This window comes from Nannospalax galili, unplaced genomic scaffold (assembly GCF_000622305.1).
Source record: "Nannospalax galili isolate Female #2095 unplaced genomic scaffold, S.galili_v1.0 scaffold1463, whole genome shotgun sequence".
In the NCBI taxonomy this organism is placed as follows: Eukaryota; Metazoa; Chordata; class Mammalia; order Rodentia; family Spalacidae; genus Nannospalax; species Nannospalax galili.
This window is the reverse complement of record NW_008349596.1, coordinates 747,948-769,193: the sequence shown is the minus strand read 5'-3', so window position 1 is coordinate 769,193 and position 21,246 is coordinate 747,948. Positions and strand designations below refer to the sequence as shown.

Genomic DNA, 21,246 nt, shown 5'->3' with positions numbered 1-21,246 from the left:
ATTCCCAGCACTCACATGGCGGCTATGAACCGTCCTTAAGTCCAGTTCCAGGGGAATCCGAAGCTCTGCTCTGACCTCCGTGGGCATTACATGACACGGGTGTACTTGCATACATGCAGGAAATACACTCGTACACTTAAAAATAAAATAATTAAAAAAAGAAAAAAGAAAGGCAGACTTGAGCATCTTAAAAGCTAGGTAATTTGGGTATAAAATTGATAATGCAAACTTTCTCAAGTCCATCATGAGCTCTAGAGTGCGAAGAGCAGATTTTTTCTGAACTGACGCTCATTTTCCTAATAGCCCAGGGCCCAGGGCCCAGGGCATTTGTTTCCTTAATTTTTTCTTTTTTTTGGTCATTTTGAGACCCTATAACCCCAGCTGGCCTGTGTAGACCAGGCTGGCCTCAAACTCACAGAACTCCTCCTGCCTTTGCCTCCCAAGTGCTGGGATTCTGTTCTCTTAATTTTAATCTTGCCTTTTAGATATGCCCTGCATAAACATGACTAGAGTTACCCGTCAACCCTAGACGACGGCTTTCCCTATGATGAACTCTTGTACATACCTATTTACTTAGTTTTCAAGTCTGCAACTCTGTAGATCTGAGATTGAACACAGGGATTTCTGTTGCTTTCTCATGTTGCCCTTCTGTGTTTCTGAGCTAGGTATGACATGCTTAATCATTAGGAGTTTCTTTATTATCGTGTTCCATGTGTCTCCTGCTGTACTAGCAGATGACAGAAAGTGTTCAGCTTTATCTCATTGTTTTTGATAACCTTAGCAGTCTGGAAGGGCCCTGTATAGAAGACAGTTTTCTTTGACTCTTTCAAGGAGAACACATACTGGTATTTTTCACACACTTAATTGAGTTTGCTTTAAACTAATCTTTCGGTAGACAACAAAATAGATTGTAATTTATAAAGCAAATGCACAGTCCACTAATAATTTATCACATTTCATCCTTTCATGAGCACTTAGTAAGCAGTAACAATTTTTTTGTAGATAAGAAGTAATTGGATAAGTCATTGAAAGTCTTAAATTTCAAATAAGACTATAGTGAATAATCCAGTATCTTCATAATTATCTTGAAGTCTTCTGAAATTTGATGTTTCTGAATTTTAACAGCCTCTAATTTTATCTGAAGCCAATTAGATTGTTTGTCTCAAGCACTGGGAAACACGTCTTAGTTGTAGACCTGAAGCCAAAGATTCATTGGTTAAACTAAAGGACATGTTGCAAATTCATTCTCTCATTTAAGATATTGAGAGGCAAAGTGGGTCCCCCATAGTCTGCTTCATATAATCTCACTCCTTTACTACCAGTGATGAACCAAATTCCCCTGAAATGTTTTTCAAAACTTCTGCTAATGGCATCTAATAAAATATTTGTATTCTCATAGATACCTACTTTGTTAAATATGACAGTTTTCATTTACCAACTAGCATTCAAAGCACCCCTCAAGGAGTAACCCACTAAGTAAAGTTCAAGTTCTCTGTTCTGCTGTTTATTTTTTCAGTTTTTGGATGAGAATGTGCAAATTTTTATTCTCATCTTATTTTCCTATTCACTGATTGCCACTTGCATAGAGTTGGAAACAGGATGAAAACGCACCATTCTGGGGCTGGCAAGATGACTTAGCAGGTAAAGATTTAGGTTGTGCCCAAGTTCGGTGACCTGGGTTTGATTCCGAAACTCACGTGGTAGAAAGAGAGAATAGATTCATGCAGGCTGTCCTCTCACTTCCACATTTGAGCAACACCAACCCCCAAAAGACCACATAAATAAATGTAAAAATATATACGAGGAGTAATAAATAAAGGGAAATACTTTCATTAAAAAATACATTGTTCCATATTAGTAAAATGCACTTATATATAACTTAAGGACTGTGTGTTCACATACAAACCCTTGTATATTTGTGGCTTTGTGGCTCTGATTTAGCTAAACTAAGGAATCATTTCTCAAACTAGAACAAAAGAACATTATGAGAAGTGTCTTCCTTTGGACTGTTTTCTTTTTTCTTTTTTTTTTTGTCTTTTTGAGACAGGGTCTCCTTGTAGCCCCAGCTGTCCTGGAACTCACTATGTAGACCAGACTGGCCTTGAACTCACAGAGATCCGCCTGCCTCTGCCTCCGCAGTGCTGGGATTAAAGGCATGCACCACCACACCTGGCTGGACTGTTTTCTTTTTAAAAAAATATATGTATTATTTTTATTTTATGTGTACAAGTGGATTGTCTGCATGTATGTTAGTGCACCCGTGACTTGCAATGCCACAGAGTCAGAAGAGGGCTTCGGATTCCCCTTGGAACTGGAGTTAAGGACGGTTTGTAGCCTCCATGTGGGTGCTGGGAATCGAACCTGGGTCCCCTGCAAGAGCAGTCAGTGCTCTTAATCACTGAGCCATCTCTCCAGCCCTGAACTGTTTTCTACACGTCGTATTCAGGGAATACATTTGCATTATTTATCCCTACTGGTTTTTTCAGTATTTGGCACAAGTAAAGTTCCCAGTAAATGTCAGCTCTTGTAATGAGAAATAATGAGGACAACTATTTTAGTAAATATTAATGTCTTATGATACCTTTGTACCTGTGCAGTGCCCATCTATCATCTGTAGATGAATGGTCTTTGCCTCTTGTGAATATTGAGACTAACTTTCTCATTCATCCCCATTTCGAGATTAAACAGTAGAAATAGAGGAATAGCCTGGTGTGGTGCCACATGTCTGTAATCCCTAACTCAGGAGGCCGAGACAGTAGGATCTGAAAGTTTCTAGACAGTTTCTACAGTTTTATTCTCCTCCCCCCGCAAAATGTCAGAGCCTGTGTCAATGAGTAAGCTAGGCATTCATTTCTTTATTCTTATAGCACTAATATTCTATTTTTGGTCTTTTTGAGACAGGGTCTCCCTGTAGCTCCAACTGGCCTGGAACTTGATATGGAGACCAGGCTGGTCTTGAACAAAGATCCCCTTGCCCCTGCCTCTCTGGCTCCCAAGTGCTGGGATTAAAGGCATGCATCACCACACCCAGTTTAGAGCACGAATATTCTTTTTAAGAATTTTAAAAAATTGTGTGTGTACTTGTTACTGTGGGTGTGGCATGTGTGTTGGGAAGGGGTCGTGGAAGCTAGAGGTTGACATTCAATATCTTCCTTAATCACTTGCCACCTTATTTTTTGAGACAGGGTTTCTTACTGAACCTGAAGCTCGTCGTTTTGGCTCAGCTAGCTGGCCAGCGAGTGGATCCTCTTTTCCCCAGCACTGGGGTTCTAGGCTTTTTACATGGGTGCTAGGGATCTTAACTGGGGTCTTCATGGTTTTATTGCCAACACTTTACCAACTGACTCATCTTTCTAGTGCAAGATTTTTTTTTGAAAATGTTACTTAAAACTTAATTAAAATTTTTGTGTATGTCTGTATGCCGTGTGTACAGGTTCCCTTGGAGGCCAGTTGTCCCACCCTAACACTATGTAGATTTTCTAAGGATTGAACTCAAGTTATCAGACTTGACAGCAAACATCTTTTTCTAATGAGCCATCTCGCCATCCATAAAATAATTTCTTGAAAGGCAAATCTTTTGTGACATACTCTTGTGTGAGACCATTATGTAATAAACCTTTTAGTTTTTTTAAAAAAATACTTTTATTGCCGGGCGTGGTGGCGCACGCCTTCAATCCCAGCTCTCGGGAGGCAGAGGCAGGCGGATCTCTGTGAGTTCAAGGCCATCCTGGTCTACATAGTGAGTTCCAGGACAGCTGGGGCTACAGGAAGACCCTGTCTCAAAAAGACCAAAAAAATTTTTTTTAATTTATTTATTTTTATGTGTATGAATGCTTTGCCTGCATGAATGTAAGTGCAGTGTCCATGGAGGTCAGAAGAGGGTATCAGATCCCCCGGAACTGGAGTTAGGCATGGTTGTTAGCCACCATGTGGGTGCTGTGACTCTAACCTGGGTCCTCTGGAAGAATAGCCAGTGCTCTTAACTGCTGAGCCATCTCTCCAGCCCCAACCTTTTAGTTTTTAATCCAAGAATTGGCTTGTGTAGGCACTGGCAATTTGGGACCCTTGTCCTCTCAGCCACAGTGCAGCTTTGTGTCCTTTTTACCCCTGCCTGAACTGCTTGCCCCCAGCCAGGTGATAGTCATGCTTCTGCTTTCTGCACTGTGTCTGGGCCAAGACCAGCTTGGGTCATCCAGGGAGACCTGTGTGGGCCTAAGTGTACCGTTCTGTGAAGAGTGGTTTCTGAACTTTAGCTTTAGCTCTTTTTCCAAAAGTGTTTAAGTAGTAGGCACTTAAATAACTAAGTGTGCTTTCGATTATAATGGCTTCACAATTTTTTTTTAAAGGTGGTTTGTCCTGATTGTAGTGATGAGATTGCTGTGAAAAAAGACAATATTCTTGTTCGATCTTTCAAAGATGGCAAATTGTAAGTACTGTTCATGTGATTTGAAAAGTCTGTTCAGTAAATGCCATAATTTACAAATTAGGATGATAAATGAATTAGTTATTTCACTTGAATGCATGCTTTTGTGTTTTGAAAGGAATTGTGTCAACCACTTTTCACATGCTTTTTTTAAAATGTTATGTATCTATGTAAGTGCACCTGTGTCGTGTAATGCCCCAGAGGTCAGAAGAGATCGGATTCCCCTGGAACTGGAGCTACAGATAGTTGTTAGCTGCCATTTGGGTGCTGGAAATTGAACCCAGGTCCTCTGCAAGAGCAAATAGTTCTTAACCGCTCTCCAGCCCCCACATTCTCTCTCTCTTTTTTTAAAATATTTTATTTATTATTTTTATGTGTCTGTGTGTATTGCCTGCATGTAGGTAAGTGCACCCATGTTGTGCAGTGCCCATGGAGGACAGAAGAGGCTGTCGGATCTCCTGGAACTGGAGTGATGGATAGTTGTTAGCTACCATGTGGGTGCTGGGACTCAAACCCGGGTCTTCTTCAAGAATAGCCAGTGTTCCTAACCGCTGAGCCATCTCTCCAGCCCTCCTCCCCATTCTCTTTTAAGGGCAGGGACCTTACAGTTGGTCTTTTCTGTGCTAGACTCAGCACTGCTTAGTCATGTATATGATAGCTGGTGACTTAGTGGGGCAAATTCGATATGTTCAGTGGACCTAACATGTTACTGATGTATACTGTATTTCTCTAGGATTTATTTATTAATTTATTTGCATGTGAGTGCCATGGTGCATGCGTGGAGGTCAGAACAATCTGTGGAAGTGGGTTTTGTCCTTCCATGTGTCAGGTTTGGCACCTTTACCCACTGAGCTGTCTCCATGACCCTAGACTTTATTCTTAATTTCTTGATATTTTATAGTGTTTCTGCTTAAGTCTGATGGTTATAAGAAGACCTATTGGCTAATACTTGACTTTTACAGTCACTTCAGTATTTAAATGGATTATTATAAATGCATATTACATACTAAGAAAGCTATTTCTCACATAGAACTGTTTTATAGCTGAGTTCTGAGTTTGGGGTTTTAATTTAAGAAGTATATAAAGCAGTTGGCGAGATGGCTCAGTGGTTCAAAGCACTTACTGTTTTTTCCACAGAACCTGGGTTCAGTTCTCAGCACCCACATGGTGGTTTATACCTTCCCTAACTCCAGTTCCAGGGGGTTCGATGTTCTGTTCTGACTGACACAGGCCTTGCACACATGTGGTACACTTACATATATGCAAGCAAAATACTCATAACAAAATAAAAATAAGTAAAATTAAAAAGAGCCAGACATGGTGGTGCATGCCTTTAATCCAGTGTTTGGGAGGCAGAAGCAGGTGGGTCTCTGCAAGATTGAGGCCAGCTTGGTCTACATAGCAATTTCTAGGGCAGCTGTGTGGCTATAAGGAGACCCTTTTTCAAAAAAAAAAAGAACAAGAAGAAGGAAATGTACATAAATACTGCTGGGTGTGGTGGTGCACACTTTTAATTCCAGGACTTGGGACTTTTAAATCCAGGACTCAAGGGGCAGAGCCAGAAGCAAGCAGATCTCTGTGAGTTCGAGGCCAGCCTGGTATACATGAGACCCTGTCTCAAAAGAAAAAAAGAATGTATAGACACAGAGTCCAGGACTTCCTCCCTTTTTTTCCCCTCCCTCCCCTCCCCTTCTCTTCCTCTTCCCTAGCCTGTATGTGAACTTAAGGGCTCAATAAGCCCTCAGTGTTAGCCTCTTTAGTGGCTAGGACTGCAGACGCCTGCCACCATGCCCATCTGAAGCCAAATGTTTTCCACTGAGCCTTATCAGGTTCCAATTCCTTAAATAGGCCACCATTTTTTAAGATTTGTTGTTTAGGTTTTCAGATTCTGAAAAAGTAAATTTTGAAAATAATCTATGAAACCAGTATTACCAAAATTGAGATAATCAGAGAAATTTGAATACTGACATTGAGTACTTGCTGAATATTAAGAAATTATATCTTGGGTTAGAGGGATGGGAGATGTTAGTTAAAGGGTGTGAGCTAGTTTCATGTTTCAGGATCTAATGAATTACTTTTCCTCATACCATATTCTATACTTGACATTTGGTGAGACAGTGGATCTTAACTATACTCACCTCCCCCTGAAAGGAAACTGTGCATAATGGGTGTGCCAGTTAGCTTGATTGTCATGATCATTTCCTTAAATATATCAAATTATCATTAGTATAGGCCTCAAACTATGGCTGTTAAACATCCAGTAAGGTTAGTTCCACCAGTCTGGCACTTTTAATTATCATGTGCTATGTCGATAAGGCTTGGGTAAAAAACCAAATATTCTCAGATAAACCTTGACTAGATATATATTTTGTTCAAATTATATTGTGTTCTTTCAGTGTATACAATTTCATTTGTCAATTATACCTATATACAACTGGAAAAAAGATCCACATACTTAATGTTCAGATATTTGTTACTGATATATTATCTTTATTTTATGTGTATGAGTGTATTGCCTGCATGTATGTGAGTGCACCCATGTTGTATAGTGTCCGAGGAGGTCGGAAGAGGGCATCAGATCCTCTGGGACTAGAGTTATGGACAGTTGTTAGCCACCCTGTGGGTCCTGGGAACTGAACACAGGTGGTCCCCTACAAGATCAGCCAGTGCTTTTAACTGCTGATCCAGTTAACTTCTCCAGCCCCAGTTCATTAGTTTAAATTAGAGAATAACTAGTGATATTGATGACTGACTCTGACTTAGATTATATCTGACCCTACTTAGAGTTGGGGAATTCTATAAAAGGCATAATTGCATCTTAGGAATTACTTTGTATGCCCAGAATAATTTTTTTTTAATTGTTGAACACTCTCCCCGCAAGAATCCCTCAAAACCAGAGAACTATTTACATTATAAACAGCTATATTTTCATCCTACCTTAAACTAAGTAATTCTTCATGATTATCCCAAGAGAGCAAGATTTACTGTTGACTTATTTTTCCCTGGATCTATCCATTCTATCATTCAATCATGCTTTTGTATCATTGTACTGCGTGAAGAGTTTTCAGTATTCATTTTCAGTAGAGAAATGTTTAGTGTTTGGAAGCACCTTGTGATTATAGAACATCTCTTTTTCTGGTTCTGGGATTCAAACCCAGGTATGAAAATAGTCTCAAGACAGGATTCTTCCCATAGATGGCATATGATCTGGGATTTGCCACCCTGTGGAGCAGGGTCGGTCTCTCAATTTTTATAGTGTTTGTAAGATATGGTGTTTTAATCACTCATTTTCTCACCTTGATAATTAAATAATATAGCACTTCAGTTCCAAGAAAAGATGTCCATGAAATTACTAGTGACGCTATACAAAAGCCTGATGCTGTATTAAAGCAAGGTAAGGGAATGATCTTGGAAAATTTTTTAAGTAATTTAAAACCTAATTATCTTAAAAAATAGTTTCCTTAATTTCAAAATTTTTTAACTTTATTGTAGTTGTAAGTTGTTCCATCTGTTTTATGCTTTGAAAACTCGGTCTTTTGTTATATACGTTGCTTTTTTTATTAGGGATAATAGTCTGGAACAGTGGGGAAAAGCTATATTACCAGCTATTTCAATAATGTGAATTTTGCCTGGCAAATACAGTATTTGTTTAAAGGAATGACAGAAGTAGAAAGAATTAAAGTAATTTTGATTTGCTATCTCTTGCTGATAAATGTATTTTCCTAACTAAAAGGCTCTAATAGCTATATTTGGCTGAGAAGTAATGCTGTAATTGCCTTTGTTAGTTGGTTTTTATTTTCCCTTATCCATCAAATCTCATAGCATTCTAGATAGACTGCCTCAATCATTACAAATTTATGGTTTCTAATTTGTTTCCATGGAATATAAAAAGAGAATAATTATTTCTATCTGCTTTTAGTTTGAGCTCATCATTAGCACAGTTTCAATTTAGACATGTAGAGAAAATTTCTGGTTGGTTTTTAGTCTTGTGCCTGATCAGTACTTTTAGTAACTATATAAAACATTAAAATCATTGCCTTTGTTAAAGTTGTGTTTTATACACAAGTTTAATTTCTGTTTAAAAGAAGAAAATGTTCATTTCCTCCTATATTTGTTTGAATCTAAAGTATCTTCCAGTGGTAGCCCATAGGTTTTACTATCTATAAGATGGGTACTCAGTGCCTGTGGAATGATAGGATTAAGTGAATTGTTTCATGTAAAAGCACTTAGTACAAAACCAGGAGCACAGCAAACACTTAATAAATGTTAGTGCTGGTAGCACAGTTTTTATTTCTTCTTGTTTAGCATGTTTAGGTAATTCATTTGTAGATCTCCCGAGTTCACTCATTTTATGGTCTCTTTCTAGCCTTTGATCAGGCACTTGAGTTTCACAAAAGTAGAACGATTCCCGCTAACTGGAAGACTGAGTTGAAAGAAGACAGCTCCAGCAGTGAGGCGGAGGAGGAAGAGGAAGAGGAGGAGGATGAGAAAGAGAAGGAGGATAACAGCAGTGAGGAAGAGGTATGTGAGATCCCTGATGCCTTTATACAGCAGATCATGCTTTGCTCCTAGAAATCTGCATGATCACATTTTGTTGTATCATCAAAGCTGTTTGCTTCTTATATGAAAACAGAAATGTGGTCTTAGGGCATTAAGAATATTCTGATTCATACAGTCATCAGGTGCAGGGTGCCTCTTGATTTTGCTATGCTCCTTGGTTTCTGAGATGACTACAGAAGCTCCTACCCGGTACTTCATATAAAAGTGCTGAGTGCTTTATCATGCACTCAGCATAGTTGTCCCCTCCTGGATAAATAATTACCATAGCACCTAGAAAGGTTATCCAGAATAACTTCCATCTGGTATTAAAGAAAAATCCACAGAAAAATAAAGATTCATAGGATCTAGAGTAATTTCTTCTAATACACATGGGTTGTTCCTATGAATTTATGTGAAGTTTTAGGTTTTATTGTGACTGACTTGAAGGCAGGTATTCTGACAGTACTAAAATTTGTTCACAAAAATTACCAAGTAAGTGGTGTGTAAATAGTAACAACTACAATTTTGACTATGAAATAAATTATTTTCAAATGTGTTCAGAAAACTAAGGTAATTTCTTGTAATATGTAATATTTTCAGTTATAGATTCTGTCATTTAAGTACAGTAAACAGTTAATGAAATAGGATTTTTTGGGAAGTTATGTTTTAGCATATAGTTATGTGTGTCAATGGAAAGAATGGAAACGTGTCTTCTCCAGATCTGTTTCTTTGAAGTGCTAAAATGAGATACGGAGTTGAGCTAATGGTAGGGTGCTTGCCTAGCGAGCTGGAGGCCCTAGGTTCCATTCCAGTTTTGTGCAAATAACAAGACAATGAAAAGTTAAAATGACCAATGCCTGGCTTAAAACCTCAGAGTTGGCTTTTTCTTCCTGTAAAAGTCAAGCTCTAAGGATAAAGCCTCCTTTATGTTCCAGCCCTGCCTCTCTTCTGTGTCGCTCTGTGTATTCTTTCCCTTGGAACTTTGTGCTGTAGCAGTTGTCACCTTTTCAGCAAGCAGCATTCTGCCTCTTCCTTCTTCCTTGCCTGCCTCCCTCCTCCATCCTGTTGTATGGAGCTGGGGTTGGGGGGAAATGCCTGCACACTTTGGGTCGTTTCCATTTCTATAAAAGGAAATCCCCTAAACCATCACCTCCCTCATTAGGAAACTTCATTCTGTATTCTTTTTCTTATACACGTTTTCATTTATTTATATACAAGCTTACATGCATAATGTGTGCATAGACACAGACACATGGACACACACACACACACACACACACACACACAGAGACTTAGATTTGTTGCCTGTTTTCTCTCACAGTAATTTAAGCGCCTCAAAGGCAAGAAACCCATCTTCCTTGTATTCCCAGTGGTGCCATGGTGTACAGTCCATAGCCACTAAACATTTTATTGCCTACATTTGTATTTAACGGGTGTTTTCATAAAAACAACAACAAAAGAAACCAAATCTGACCGTCAGTGTAAGCCTTTTAAGTTAAATACAAGCTTACATATTTGTGCAATTGATGTAAATTTGACAATTCAGGCAAATATTTTACTGTGGGCATTTAGCATAATGTCAAAAAATGTGTTTCCCTAAATTTGTATCTGATTGCCTTACCAAAACTCAACATATGCGGGCTGTTTAAATTGAGAACAGAGTTACCACAAGCAAGATAGTGTTTGTCATTTATTCTTTATCCAGCTAACAGCCTAATAGTTTATCAATACATTTATTTCTTAAAGTTTACCTTCCTTTTCTTCAGCAGTGTTTAAAACAAAAGGGAAAATTCCATTAGAACAATGGCAATAGGCATATGATTTTCCAAATTTAAAATATATTTAGCTTTCTTTAGAGTGCCAGTTGAATCTCCCATGGCTATTAGAACTCTGTGTTTCAGCCAGAGTAACTGTCAAGCTTTGCTTCTGTGTTTTGAATCATTTCCTTTCAGTCATTCCTGATCACGCTCTGTCATAGCAGGCTCCATAGCCTTGACTTTTATTTGACTCAGCACCTAGCATAGTGCCTACACTTACAGGTGCTTATTAAATGCTTGTTGAATGGATGAAAGTCATTGAATTGGTGAGTTCTTCAATCTTACCTACTACCCTGCTCTTGCAGGTTGCTTCAGGACCAGCTCCCTACTGCCACAGCCCTTGGCCACAGCAGCAAGAAGCTAGTCCCTCCCTTGTAATTGATAAATCGGGGAACTCTTTTATTACTTGAAGATTTCCCTAAGTCTGAATCTTCAGGTATTGTAGATCAAGTTTGTTCCCCACTTCACTGATTATATAAGCTTGAAGTACTATACAGTGGGGCTGCATCTAATGAAGGATACTTACAGTTAATGGGACCCATGCTGACTGAGTTCCTTGAGCAATGGTGGAGTCCACTTTGATGTTAAACTCTTGCCCAATTTTAGTATAAGTGAGAATAGGTGATCTTGAGCCTGTGACCCTGATTTAAAGACTAGATCTCTAGTAGCGGTAAGAAGTTTAGCAGTCTTATCAGTGTCTTCTCTTGTATAATAATTTCTATTTGGAGTTCTATTGAGATACCTTTTAGGCTGTATTCTATATAGCATAAAATGTGTAGACTTAGTTGATTTTGAACAGTTTAGCTTAAAAAAATACTTTGTAAAGCGCCTTTAACATATTTAAATAAGAATTAGTTTTTGCTGTTGGCAGGAAATCTTGCTTTCATTATTAAAATTCTGAATTGAGGAAAATAATGTTTTTTCTTCTGTGATTAAAATTAGGAAGAAATAGAACCATTTCCAGAAGAAAGGGAGAACTTCCTTCAGCAGCTGTATAAGTTTATGGAAGACAGAGGTTAGTGTTTCACCTTTCTGCATCCTTAAAATTTTAGGTGTTAATGAGATTTCAAAGCTAACTAGCCCTTTACATCACTGGCAAATTTCACTTGTGCTTTTGCCTATTGATGTGAAACTCACCTTGTTCCTGTCATGTGGTAAGTGCAGTGAAGAATTTAGCAGTATTTTTATAGATATTGCTTGTATCCTGTCCTATCAATTCGCCAACTCTGTGTGGCACCCAGAAGCTGTCAGCAGGCACCAACAGCAGAATGACAGTGGTAGTCGTGTCTTATCAGCATGTACACACAGGCCTGCCTTTACTAAAAAAAAATCCCCCAAATCAGCTTGATATACACAGGTTGCGTGTATGAGAGAGAAAGATCACATTTTTCTGGCCATTAAGTCTTCTTAATGATTCAGCCATATAGACCAAGAGAATTAATCCACCAAACAGCCAGAAATAAAGAATTAATTGTAAGGTGGATGTGATGGTACATGTCTTAGTCCCAGCACTAGGGAGGTTTGTGTAGGGGATTGTGAATTTAAGGCTAGCCTGTGCTACATGGTAAATCTCCATCTCCAAAAAAGAAGCCTAAACAAAAAGAAGGAAAAAAGTGTGACAGAGTCTCCAGGTGAGCTTGGCAGCTTTCCCGAATTTGCTTGATGTTACAACAGAAATGGAAGGACTAGGGCTGGGGCGATAGAGTGCTTGCCTGACATGCGGAAAGCTGTGCAGTCAGTTCCCAGCACCACATAAACCAGGAGTGGTGGAACGTGCTCTCTCCTAAGTGAAGACAGAAGGTTTAGAAATTCAGGGTATAGCAAGTTTGAGGCTAATCTGGGCAACATGAAACCTTTCATTAACCCATTCCCCTCTCAAAAAAAAAGGAGTGACAGGGACTGAAAATGACTAGTGGTATGGGCCTGTAATTTCAGCTCTTCAGTAGGCTAAGGCACCAGGATCAAGGCCAACCTGGCCAACTTTGTGAGACAGTTCTCTAAACAAAAAGGAAAAAGGGCTGGAAAGGTGGCTTATTTGGCACAGTGCTTGTCAGGCAAATGTGGGGACATGATTTCAGTCTCCAGTACCCATGTAAAACAAAGCCAAGGATGGCAGCCTCTACTTGGAGTCCTGTTGCCTGGAAGGCAGAGATAAGAGAATCCCAGGGGCTTGATGGCCAGCCAAATTGTTGTGCTACAGGCTCAGTGAGAAATCTTGTCTCAAAAAAATAAGGTAAATAAAAATAGATAAGGTATAGCGAGTCATTTAAGAAGGCCCCTGGTGTCACCCTCTGGCCCCCATACACATATGTGCACTTACAAAGTAAGAAAAGGCTGGGGATGTAGTTTAGTGGTAGAACACTTGGGTCTTGTGCAGAAGGCCCTAGCTTCATTCTCTGCTACCTCTAAAAAACCAAGCTGGGCGTGGTGGCGCTCGCCTTTAATCCCTGTACTTGGGAGGCAGAGGCAGGCAGAACTCTGAGAGTTCAAGGTCAGCCTGGTCTACATAGTAAGTTCCAGGACAGCTGGGGCTACAGGGAGACCCTGCCTCAAAAAGACCAAAATAAATAAATAAATAAATAAATAAATAAATAAATGCGGGGGGATAAGGATGAGTGCTAACTTCGTAAATGTACAGCAGTGACCTAGGCCTCAGTAATTGGTTCTGTGTGCCTCTCTTGTGCTCATGAATTATAATGGCTATTACAGTCTATCTTTTCATTCTTTAATGTAAAATGTTTTTGACTGCTGAGTTCTTTGAAGGGAGACTTGGCCTAAGAAATATGGTCTTCCTTATAGTTTGTGTAAGATACAAGACAAAGTACAGAGTGTGAATAAATCCTTGTTAAATAAAGAACAGTGTTAAAGATATGTTAATTTACTCATGTTCTGAAAAGGTTTTTGCAGCCTCTCTCTACTCATTATTTCCTGTACCACATCCTTAATAGCTTGCTGGTTTTATTGAGTATCCTTGTCTTGTGTTTTTCTGTGTTAGAATGAAACATAGAGCTGGGCATGGTGTCGACGCCTTTAATCCCAGCACTTGGGAAGCAGAGGCAGGCAGATCTCTGTGAGATCAAGGCCAGCTGGAGCTACAGAGGGACCCTTTCTCAAAAAGTCCCCAAAGAAAGAAAGAATCATTGTTTAGATTATCAGTAAATCAATAAAAGATAAAGCATCCTAAAAGTGACTCATTGAAATAGTTGCCCATTATCTCAATATTTTCTTTAGTAACCCAACTCTGTTTCTCTAATTTTTGGAAAAGATGTGTTTTGTTGCCATTTTGTTGTGCTTTAGTTGGTATTTGTTTTCTGTCTTACCAGAGGGAGGAGGGCAGGAAGAAATGATAAGACTTCAGAGACTTAGAGATGGTGACATGGACTTGGATGAGAAAGAATTTCTCTCTCCGTGTATTTGTGTGTGCGTGCATGTGTGCATGTGTGTGAGTGTACACGTGTGTATGAGTTTATCATTGGTAGTATGTGAATTGAGACTTTATATTAAAAATTTAGCATGGTTAGCTGGGCGTGATGGCGCACACCTTTAATCCCAGCACTCGGGAGGCAGAGGCAGGTGGATCTTTGTGAGTTCAAGGCCAGCCTAGTCTACATAGTGAATTCCAGGCCAGCTTGGGGCTACAGGGAGACCCTGTCTCAAAAAGACCCCCCCCAAAAAATTTAGTATGGTTCTAATATATTTTGTCTTTTAATAGGTACACCTATCAACAAACGGCCAGTTCTTGGGTATCGAAATTTGAATCTTTTTAAGCTATTCAGACTTGTACACAAGCTTGGGGGATTTGATAGCGTGAGTATCACAGTTAGAAGTGAGACATGGTTTATATAACATGCTCTCTTGGGTATCTGCCATCTCTGAAATTATCTTCCTATCAATAAAATTGTAAAAATGTAAGGAAAAGAAGATGGAACACATAGTTTAGAATCATAGAGCTAGCCTTGTTGGATCTTAAATTTTAGGTAAAGATTATTTTTAAGTGAACTATTTGGTTTCCTATTGAGTTTTTCAAACTTTCATGAGCCCTATGCCTATCTGAGTCAAGGCACAGCAATAGTTGTAGAAATGCTTTGATTCTGTATTTCTCTCTCTCTTTAAACTAAAAATGTCTATTGAACTGATCTGAGGGAGTAATGTTAAAGTTGCTGTGAACGTTTGATTCATCCATTCGAGAATTTGCTGTAGATTAAATGCTTCACTGAGTTCATAGAGCAGCTTTCACTCTTTGCAGTTTTTAGAGGACTGTTGTCTCTCTTTGTTAGAAAGAACTGTTGGTTTAGAAACTTAAGATACTTATATGTTTGCTATAACTGAATTTATTCAGAAGCCTCATGGCCCAATACTTCAATGCTTTTCTAAGATTTGTTAGAATACTAAAGCTTTTATTTTTCTATTTTTAAACTAAATTTAAAATTTTATCAAGTTTGGTGTTTTTCATGCCTTTGAGCCTAGAACCAACAAATGTAAGCGTATCACATTTGTTAAATCTATAAAAATTTTACTGTCTTCATTCCCACCTTTTGATTTGGAAACTTTGATTTCCTGTGTCCATCAGATTGAAAGTGGAGCTGTTTGGAAGCAAGTCTACCAAGACCTTGGAATCCCTGTCTTAAATTCAGCTGCAGGATACAATGTTAAATGTGCTTATAAAAAGTAAGTTTCTGTACTGGATGTAACTATCCTCTACATTTACCTAGAAGACAACGTGCAATTTACCATTTAACTGAAGCTAATTTAGAAGAAACTAGATAACTTACTAATTATTCTATAATAACATTTTCTAGAATTTTAGATCTAAAGAGAATATTTAATGCCACAAGCATTTGTAAAGTATAAATTTATTTTATTTGACAAGTTTTATTTGGGTTGAAAAAAATGGGAGGAAGCTGGATATAGTGACCCACATTTATAATCCCAGAATGTTAGATCTTGGTGTGGTGGCGCACACTTCTAACCCCCACCACTTTCGAGGCCGAGACAGGTAGATCTCTGAGTGCAAGGCCAGCTGGGGTTACAAGGAGACCCTGTCAAAAAACAAAAAAAAACAACAAAAATCCCCCAAGAATCCTAGGGTTCTATGGTTAGACCCTGTCTCGATAAAAGAAAAGATTGGGGGAGAACAAATTAGAATGTTTATAACCTATGCAAAATAAATGAACATACATTTAAAAAAAGCTTTGACTTGGGCAGGGAAATGGTGGTGCACCCTTTTGTCCCTGAACTCAGGAGGCAGAGGCAGATGAAATCCAGGCCAGATGGGGCTACAGGGAAACCTGTATAAAGAAAGCAAAGCCTCAAACACATGCAATGCTGTCACTAGTACATTGACTGTTTCTTACCAAATGTAATTTCTCTTCATGTTTCCAGATACTTGTATGGTTTTGAGGAATACTGTAGATCAGCTAATATTGAATTTCAGATGGCATTGCCAGAGAAAGTTCTTAACAAGACATGTAAGGATTGTGAAAATAAAGAAATAAAAGTCAAGGAAGAAAATGAAACAGAGATCAAAGAAGCAGACACTGAAGAGGACAAGAACATGACGCCGAAAGAGGAGAAACCCCCTGAGGAGGAAGTTGAAACAAAGGAGAATGTCAGGCCCTCCCTGGTACTGGTACTGTCCATTGTCATTTACTGCTTTACCTCTTGCAAAGTTCCCAAGTTAATTACTAAGTTATTGTGCCTTTTGGTATGTCATTGTACTTTTTCTTAATTCAGGGCTGTTTATTAGTTTTGAGATGCTGACAGTTGTGCACAGATCCCCATGCTTTTCTACTGAGCTACATCCCCAGCCCTCAGATGCTGCTTTTGAATAATTTTGGTTGTAGTAACTATTCAAACTGACTGTTAGCTATTTTTATATAGTGTGTTTCAAGGCTTGCAGGAATTTCTTAAATACATCTGATGGCTTTATGAGTAGTAATAGCTTTATCAGTATTGGTTGGTACCTCTTGTTGCTGAAGTTTGCATTGTTTACTGTTCTTGTCTTAGTTCTTCTCATCTTTCCTAGGGAGGTAAAAGGAGTTTATTAGAATCTGTGCCTGCTCAGTCTGATCAAGAAAAAGAAGCTAGCATTAACAAACCAGAGGAAAAGGAAGCTGTGGAAGATAAAGACAGTGAAACAGCTGGGGCAGACGAGTCCCTTGGCATAAAGGTAGAAGCTGAAGACGAGCAAGCAAAATCGGGGTAAGACACTTGCTCTGGTTATTGTGCTTTGGTTATCGTGCATTTGGATGCATTGTTATTATGTGCTGTTCTCTGCTGTCTGAATCTAAATATGATTGACAGAGTACAGAAGGAATAGTCAGTTACATGTAAGAAAACAGAATTGCTTCCTTCAGAGACTCACTGATGTGAAGTTGTTGAACAAGATCATATTTTGGTCCCTTCTTGCTCTTATCTTGGAAATTTATACAGTTCTGAGGTGCTGTTTACTGCATTGGGTCTGCTGGGTGACCAAGCTGTATGAGCTTGGGAAGAGACCTCCAGTGTCATGCATGGGTGTGCTGGCTGTTGAGCAGGAGTTGTGCCTGTATCTTAGGCAAAAAGTATGATCACTTTGTGCCTGTTGTGATAAGGAGCACTTTCGTGATTGGCTGCTTTGGAAGCATGAAATAACAGTTGATTTTCTTCTGCCTGTGGGTTCTCCCTTTCTTTCATAGGTAATCTTTGACATTGAGTTTTATCTCTTGAGATTTGTAAACATAAATACATGGATGGTAGTTCATTTAAATAAGCACAGCCAAGTTTTAGTAATCATTTTGGTGTTTTTCTTAAATTTAGCAGTAGTACCACTAGGGATGGGAAAGCAAGCCAGTGTGTCCATGAATGCGGCAGGAAGTTTTTATAGTATTTTGTTACATTCTGTGTCCATACTTGAAGAACAGCTTACCTGCTTAAGAAACTTAGTAAAGATTTTAATTTTGTCTGAAATCTGTGCATCAGTTAGATTTCTGAACTTTGGTGACATCAGACATGGAAGAAGAAAACACAGCCAGTTGCGGTTTGTCATGCTCCAGCAAGGTGGAGGAGGGCATTGCAAGGGTCGGAAGGATGCAGTGGAGGTGTGTGTCAGCTGCACCGTTACATTTATGTTTGTGTGGATTTGTAGTTCTCTTGGGGACTATTTCAATAAGCCTGAAATCTGAAAACCTCATGTTTCTCAGGCATCTGCTGTTTGCAAGGTGCTTTGCTATAATTCTTTTTCTCTTTATTATTAGCAAGTTTTCAGGTTGGTATTTTATTCAGTAAATTATATTTTAGGGTTTTATAAGTCCCTTTAGCTTTTCAGTTCTATGATTTTTTTTAAATGAACTGTGAATATTTATTGAGTAAACTCATGGCTACACATCCATGTTAAAGCCAACCTTGGACATGTCAGACTATAGTACAGCCTAGGCACATGGAGAGCTGGCCTATCTAGGTTTGTGTAAGTGTGTGTCTGTCCAATGGTAAATTGCCTACTAACATATTTTTAAGAACATGTTCCTTTTGAGGAGTGATAAATGACTGTATTCATTTCACAAACCAAAGCTTTCCTTTTCTGAGTACCCAAATTTGATATTCTTTAAACACACAAAGAAATGACTATACTTTAAAAGTACAACCATGTTGCCTAACCACAGTTATATTCTGAAACACACATTTTATTAGGTGATTTCATTGCTGTCGGAACTAATGGCTGCGACATCACTAGGCGGTATAATGGTATGGGATCACTTACATGTGATTTGTTGTTGACTGAAGCGTCAGCATGGCTAGCCCACACCCTGCCCATCACCAGAATTCGTCTGCCCTTCTGTGGTTTGGGCCTATGGCTCCTCTGCGTCTCTGTCCTTGCATTGACAGTCAGTATGATAACTGAGATGGCTGCTTATGACTGACAGATGACTTGTACAAACATATCCACAAAGGCAGGACTCGTCATGCTCCTGCAGGACTGAACAGGACACTACTTAGAATGGCACACGGCTTAAGATTCATGGGTTGAAGCCAGGTTCAGTTGTGTACAACTGTAATCCCAGCACTCTGGAGGCAGAGGCAGGCTGATCTCTGTGAGATTGAGGCTCGTCTGGTCTACATAGTTGAGTTCCAGGCTAACTGGGGCTACAGGGAGACCCTGTCACACAAACAAAATACATTTATGGGTTGTTTATTTAATATTTTTTTTGGCTGCCATCGATGATGGGTAACAGAAACTGGGAAAAGCAAAACCATAGATAAGGGTAGACTACTGTAATTGGTTTATCTTATCATTTAAGTGCTGACAGAATATTTACAGTTATAAGAAAAGTACATGGGACGTGGGATATGAGTGTTTTTTTAGTATATAAACTTTTCCTAATTGACCACAACTAAGAATGGCTCAGTGGTTAAGAACACTGACTGTTCTTGCAGAAGACCCAGGTTCGAATCCCAGTACCCACATGGCAGCTAACAGCTGTCCGTCACTCCAGTTCCAGGGGATCTGACAGCTTCTCTTGTCCTCTGCGGGCATTGCATGACACGGGTGCACTTACCTACATGTAGGCAATACATACATACACATAAAATAAAAATAATAAATAAAAAATATTTTAAAGAATGTCCTAACTTTATAGTATCTTAACTCCATAGTTAAGTATGGGAGATTTAAAAGGTTATTACGGTGCTGGAGAGATGGCTCAGTGGTTAAGAATACTGGCTGCGCTTACAGAGGACTTAGGTTCAGTTCCCAGCATCCACGTGGCTAACAACCATCTATAACTCCATTTCCAGGGTATCTGATGCCCTCTTCTGACCTCTGTGGGTATTGTACTCACTGGAGCACTTAAATACATGGAGACAAAACACTCATACACATAAAATAAAAAATTTTTTAAAATTAAAACAAGGTTAATACTTGTCAGGTACTTGCTTTTGTGCTTGGTCTTTAGTAGGTACTTGACACATGGTTTTGTTTTTGTTTTTTCTTTGACTGTAAATAGAGTAGTAATATCAAATTGGGAAAAACTTGTGTTTCTTTGTTGCTTCAGATGAAAATTTAATTTTGACATAGCTCGTTTGGCTGTGATGACCTGACTCACAAACTGACTTTCTGAGGTGGGTTCCCAAAGCCCACAGCAGAAGAGAAGCAGCTCCCAGAAGTTGTCTCTGTCCTCCATGCTTGTCCTGTGGTGCAAGTGCACCTGTACTCATGCCCCTCCACAACACACAGTGATTATTTTTAAAAGATAATGTGTGTATATATGTAATATGTGCATCAAGTTAGTTTTCAATGTGTGTTGGTGTAGTTGGTGCTTCAGGAAATGCCTTTCCTGGTATTCTATTTTTCCATCAGGTTTAGCATTTTAGTAACCCTTTGGATTTGATTTGCCTGTGACTCCTTCAAAAATAATAGAATATTGTTTTCTTTGGCTAATTTCCAGTATTTATGCTGTGTGGTTCTTTATATTTCAGTGTATTGTTTAAATAAATTTCATTTATAGTTTGGTTGCCATTAAGTGCATATTTATAAATTTTTGATTGGCTTGTTTTATAATTTGCAGTTTTTATTCTAGATTAAGTAAAACGGCCCTAAATCATTTTCAGTAATATACTTATGTCTCATTATTGGCATTTGCCTGATATACTCAGTGTGTTATTGATGTAAGATAGTTCAATGTTTTCACTGCTTGATTCTGTCTCTCTTTTCTTTGTGCCATGATTCTTAGGTGCATGGCAGATCTCTTTTATTGTGGCTACAAGAACCACTTTTCTTCCTAATGTGCAAGCATGCAATCTTGAGATTTGAACAAGTAGTGTTCTTTCAAAGAAATCTCTTAGCTGTTTCAAAATACCACATAATATAGAACATTTATTTTAAGGTTCTTCCTTTTTATTTGTTTTAAATGTGTATGAGTATATTGCCTACATGTATCTACATGCACCCATGTCGTGCAGTGCCTGCAGAGGTCAGAAAAGGGTGTCATATCCCTAGGAACTGGATTTACAGATGGTTGTTAGCTGCCATGTGGGTGCTGGGATTGGAACCCAGGTCTTCTGGAAGAGCAGCCAGTGTTCTTAACTGCTGAGCCATCTCTCCAGCCCCTTAGATTTTATTATTATTATTAATTATTATTATTATTATTTTGATCTTTTTGAGAGAGGCTCTTCCTGTAGCCCTAGCTGGCCTCAGACTCATTATGTAGATCCATCTGCCTCTGCCTCCCAAGCGCTTGGTTAAAACACCTGAGTTTAAGATTTTTCAAATTATTTACTTGTAATGCCATTTCTGATGATTTCTTAGTTATCTTGGCTTCTTAAAATTATTTCTTCATTATAGAAATACTATTTGCTAAAGGACAATTACCATTTAGATTAAAGCTGTTGTCATTTAATTTAGGCTTAGGTCTTCAAACACTAGCTTGACTGTTTTGTTTTGGGTTTTTTTTTTTGGTCTTTTTGAGACAGGGTCTCCCTGTAGCCCCCGCT

General features: G+C 38.8%; 1 protein-coding gene across 8 annotated transcripts in view; it reads left to right on the top strand.

Moving 5' to 3' along the window:
* Positions 1 to 21,246, top strand: part of Arid4b (AT-rich interaction domain 4B) — a 151,600-nt gene that overhangs the window by 91,995 nt on the left and 38,359 nt on the right. For 4 of the 8 annotated variants that reach the window (XM_017801648.2, XM_008847027.2, XM_017801647.2 and 1 more), the window contains exons 9-16: positions 4,347 to 4,426; positions 7,741 to 7,817; positions 8,790 to 8,944; positions 11,722 to 11,794; positions 14,492 to 14,586; positions 15,350 to 15,447; positions 16,162 to 16,402; positions 16,805 to 16,980. In XM_017801648.2, coding sequence (XP_017657137.1) covers positions 4,347 to 4,426; positions 7,741 to 7,817; positions 8,790 to 8,944; positions 11,722 to 11,794; positions 14,492 to 14,586; positions 15,350 to 15,447; positions 16,162 to 16,402; positions 16,805 to 16,980 — 995 coding nt within the window. Of the gene's footprint in view, positions 1 to 4,346; positions 4,427 to 7,740; positions 7,818 to 8,789; positions 8,945 to 11,721; positions 11,795 to 14,491; positions 14,587 to 15,349; positions 15,448 to 16,161; positions 16,409 to 16,804; positions 16,981 to 21,246 lie in introns of all 8 variants that reach the window. The other 4 variants (XM_017801646.2, XM_008847026.2, XM_008847025.2 and 1 more) reach the window with 1 other exon arrangement.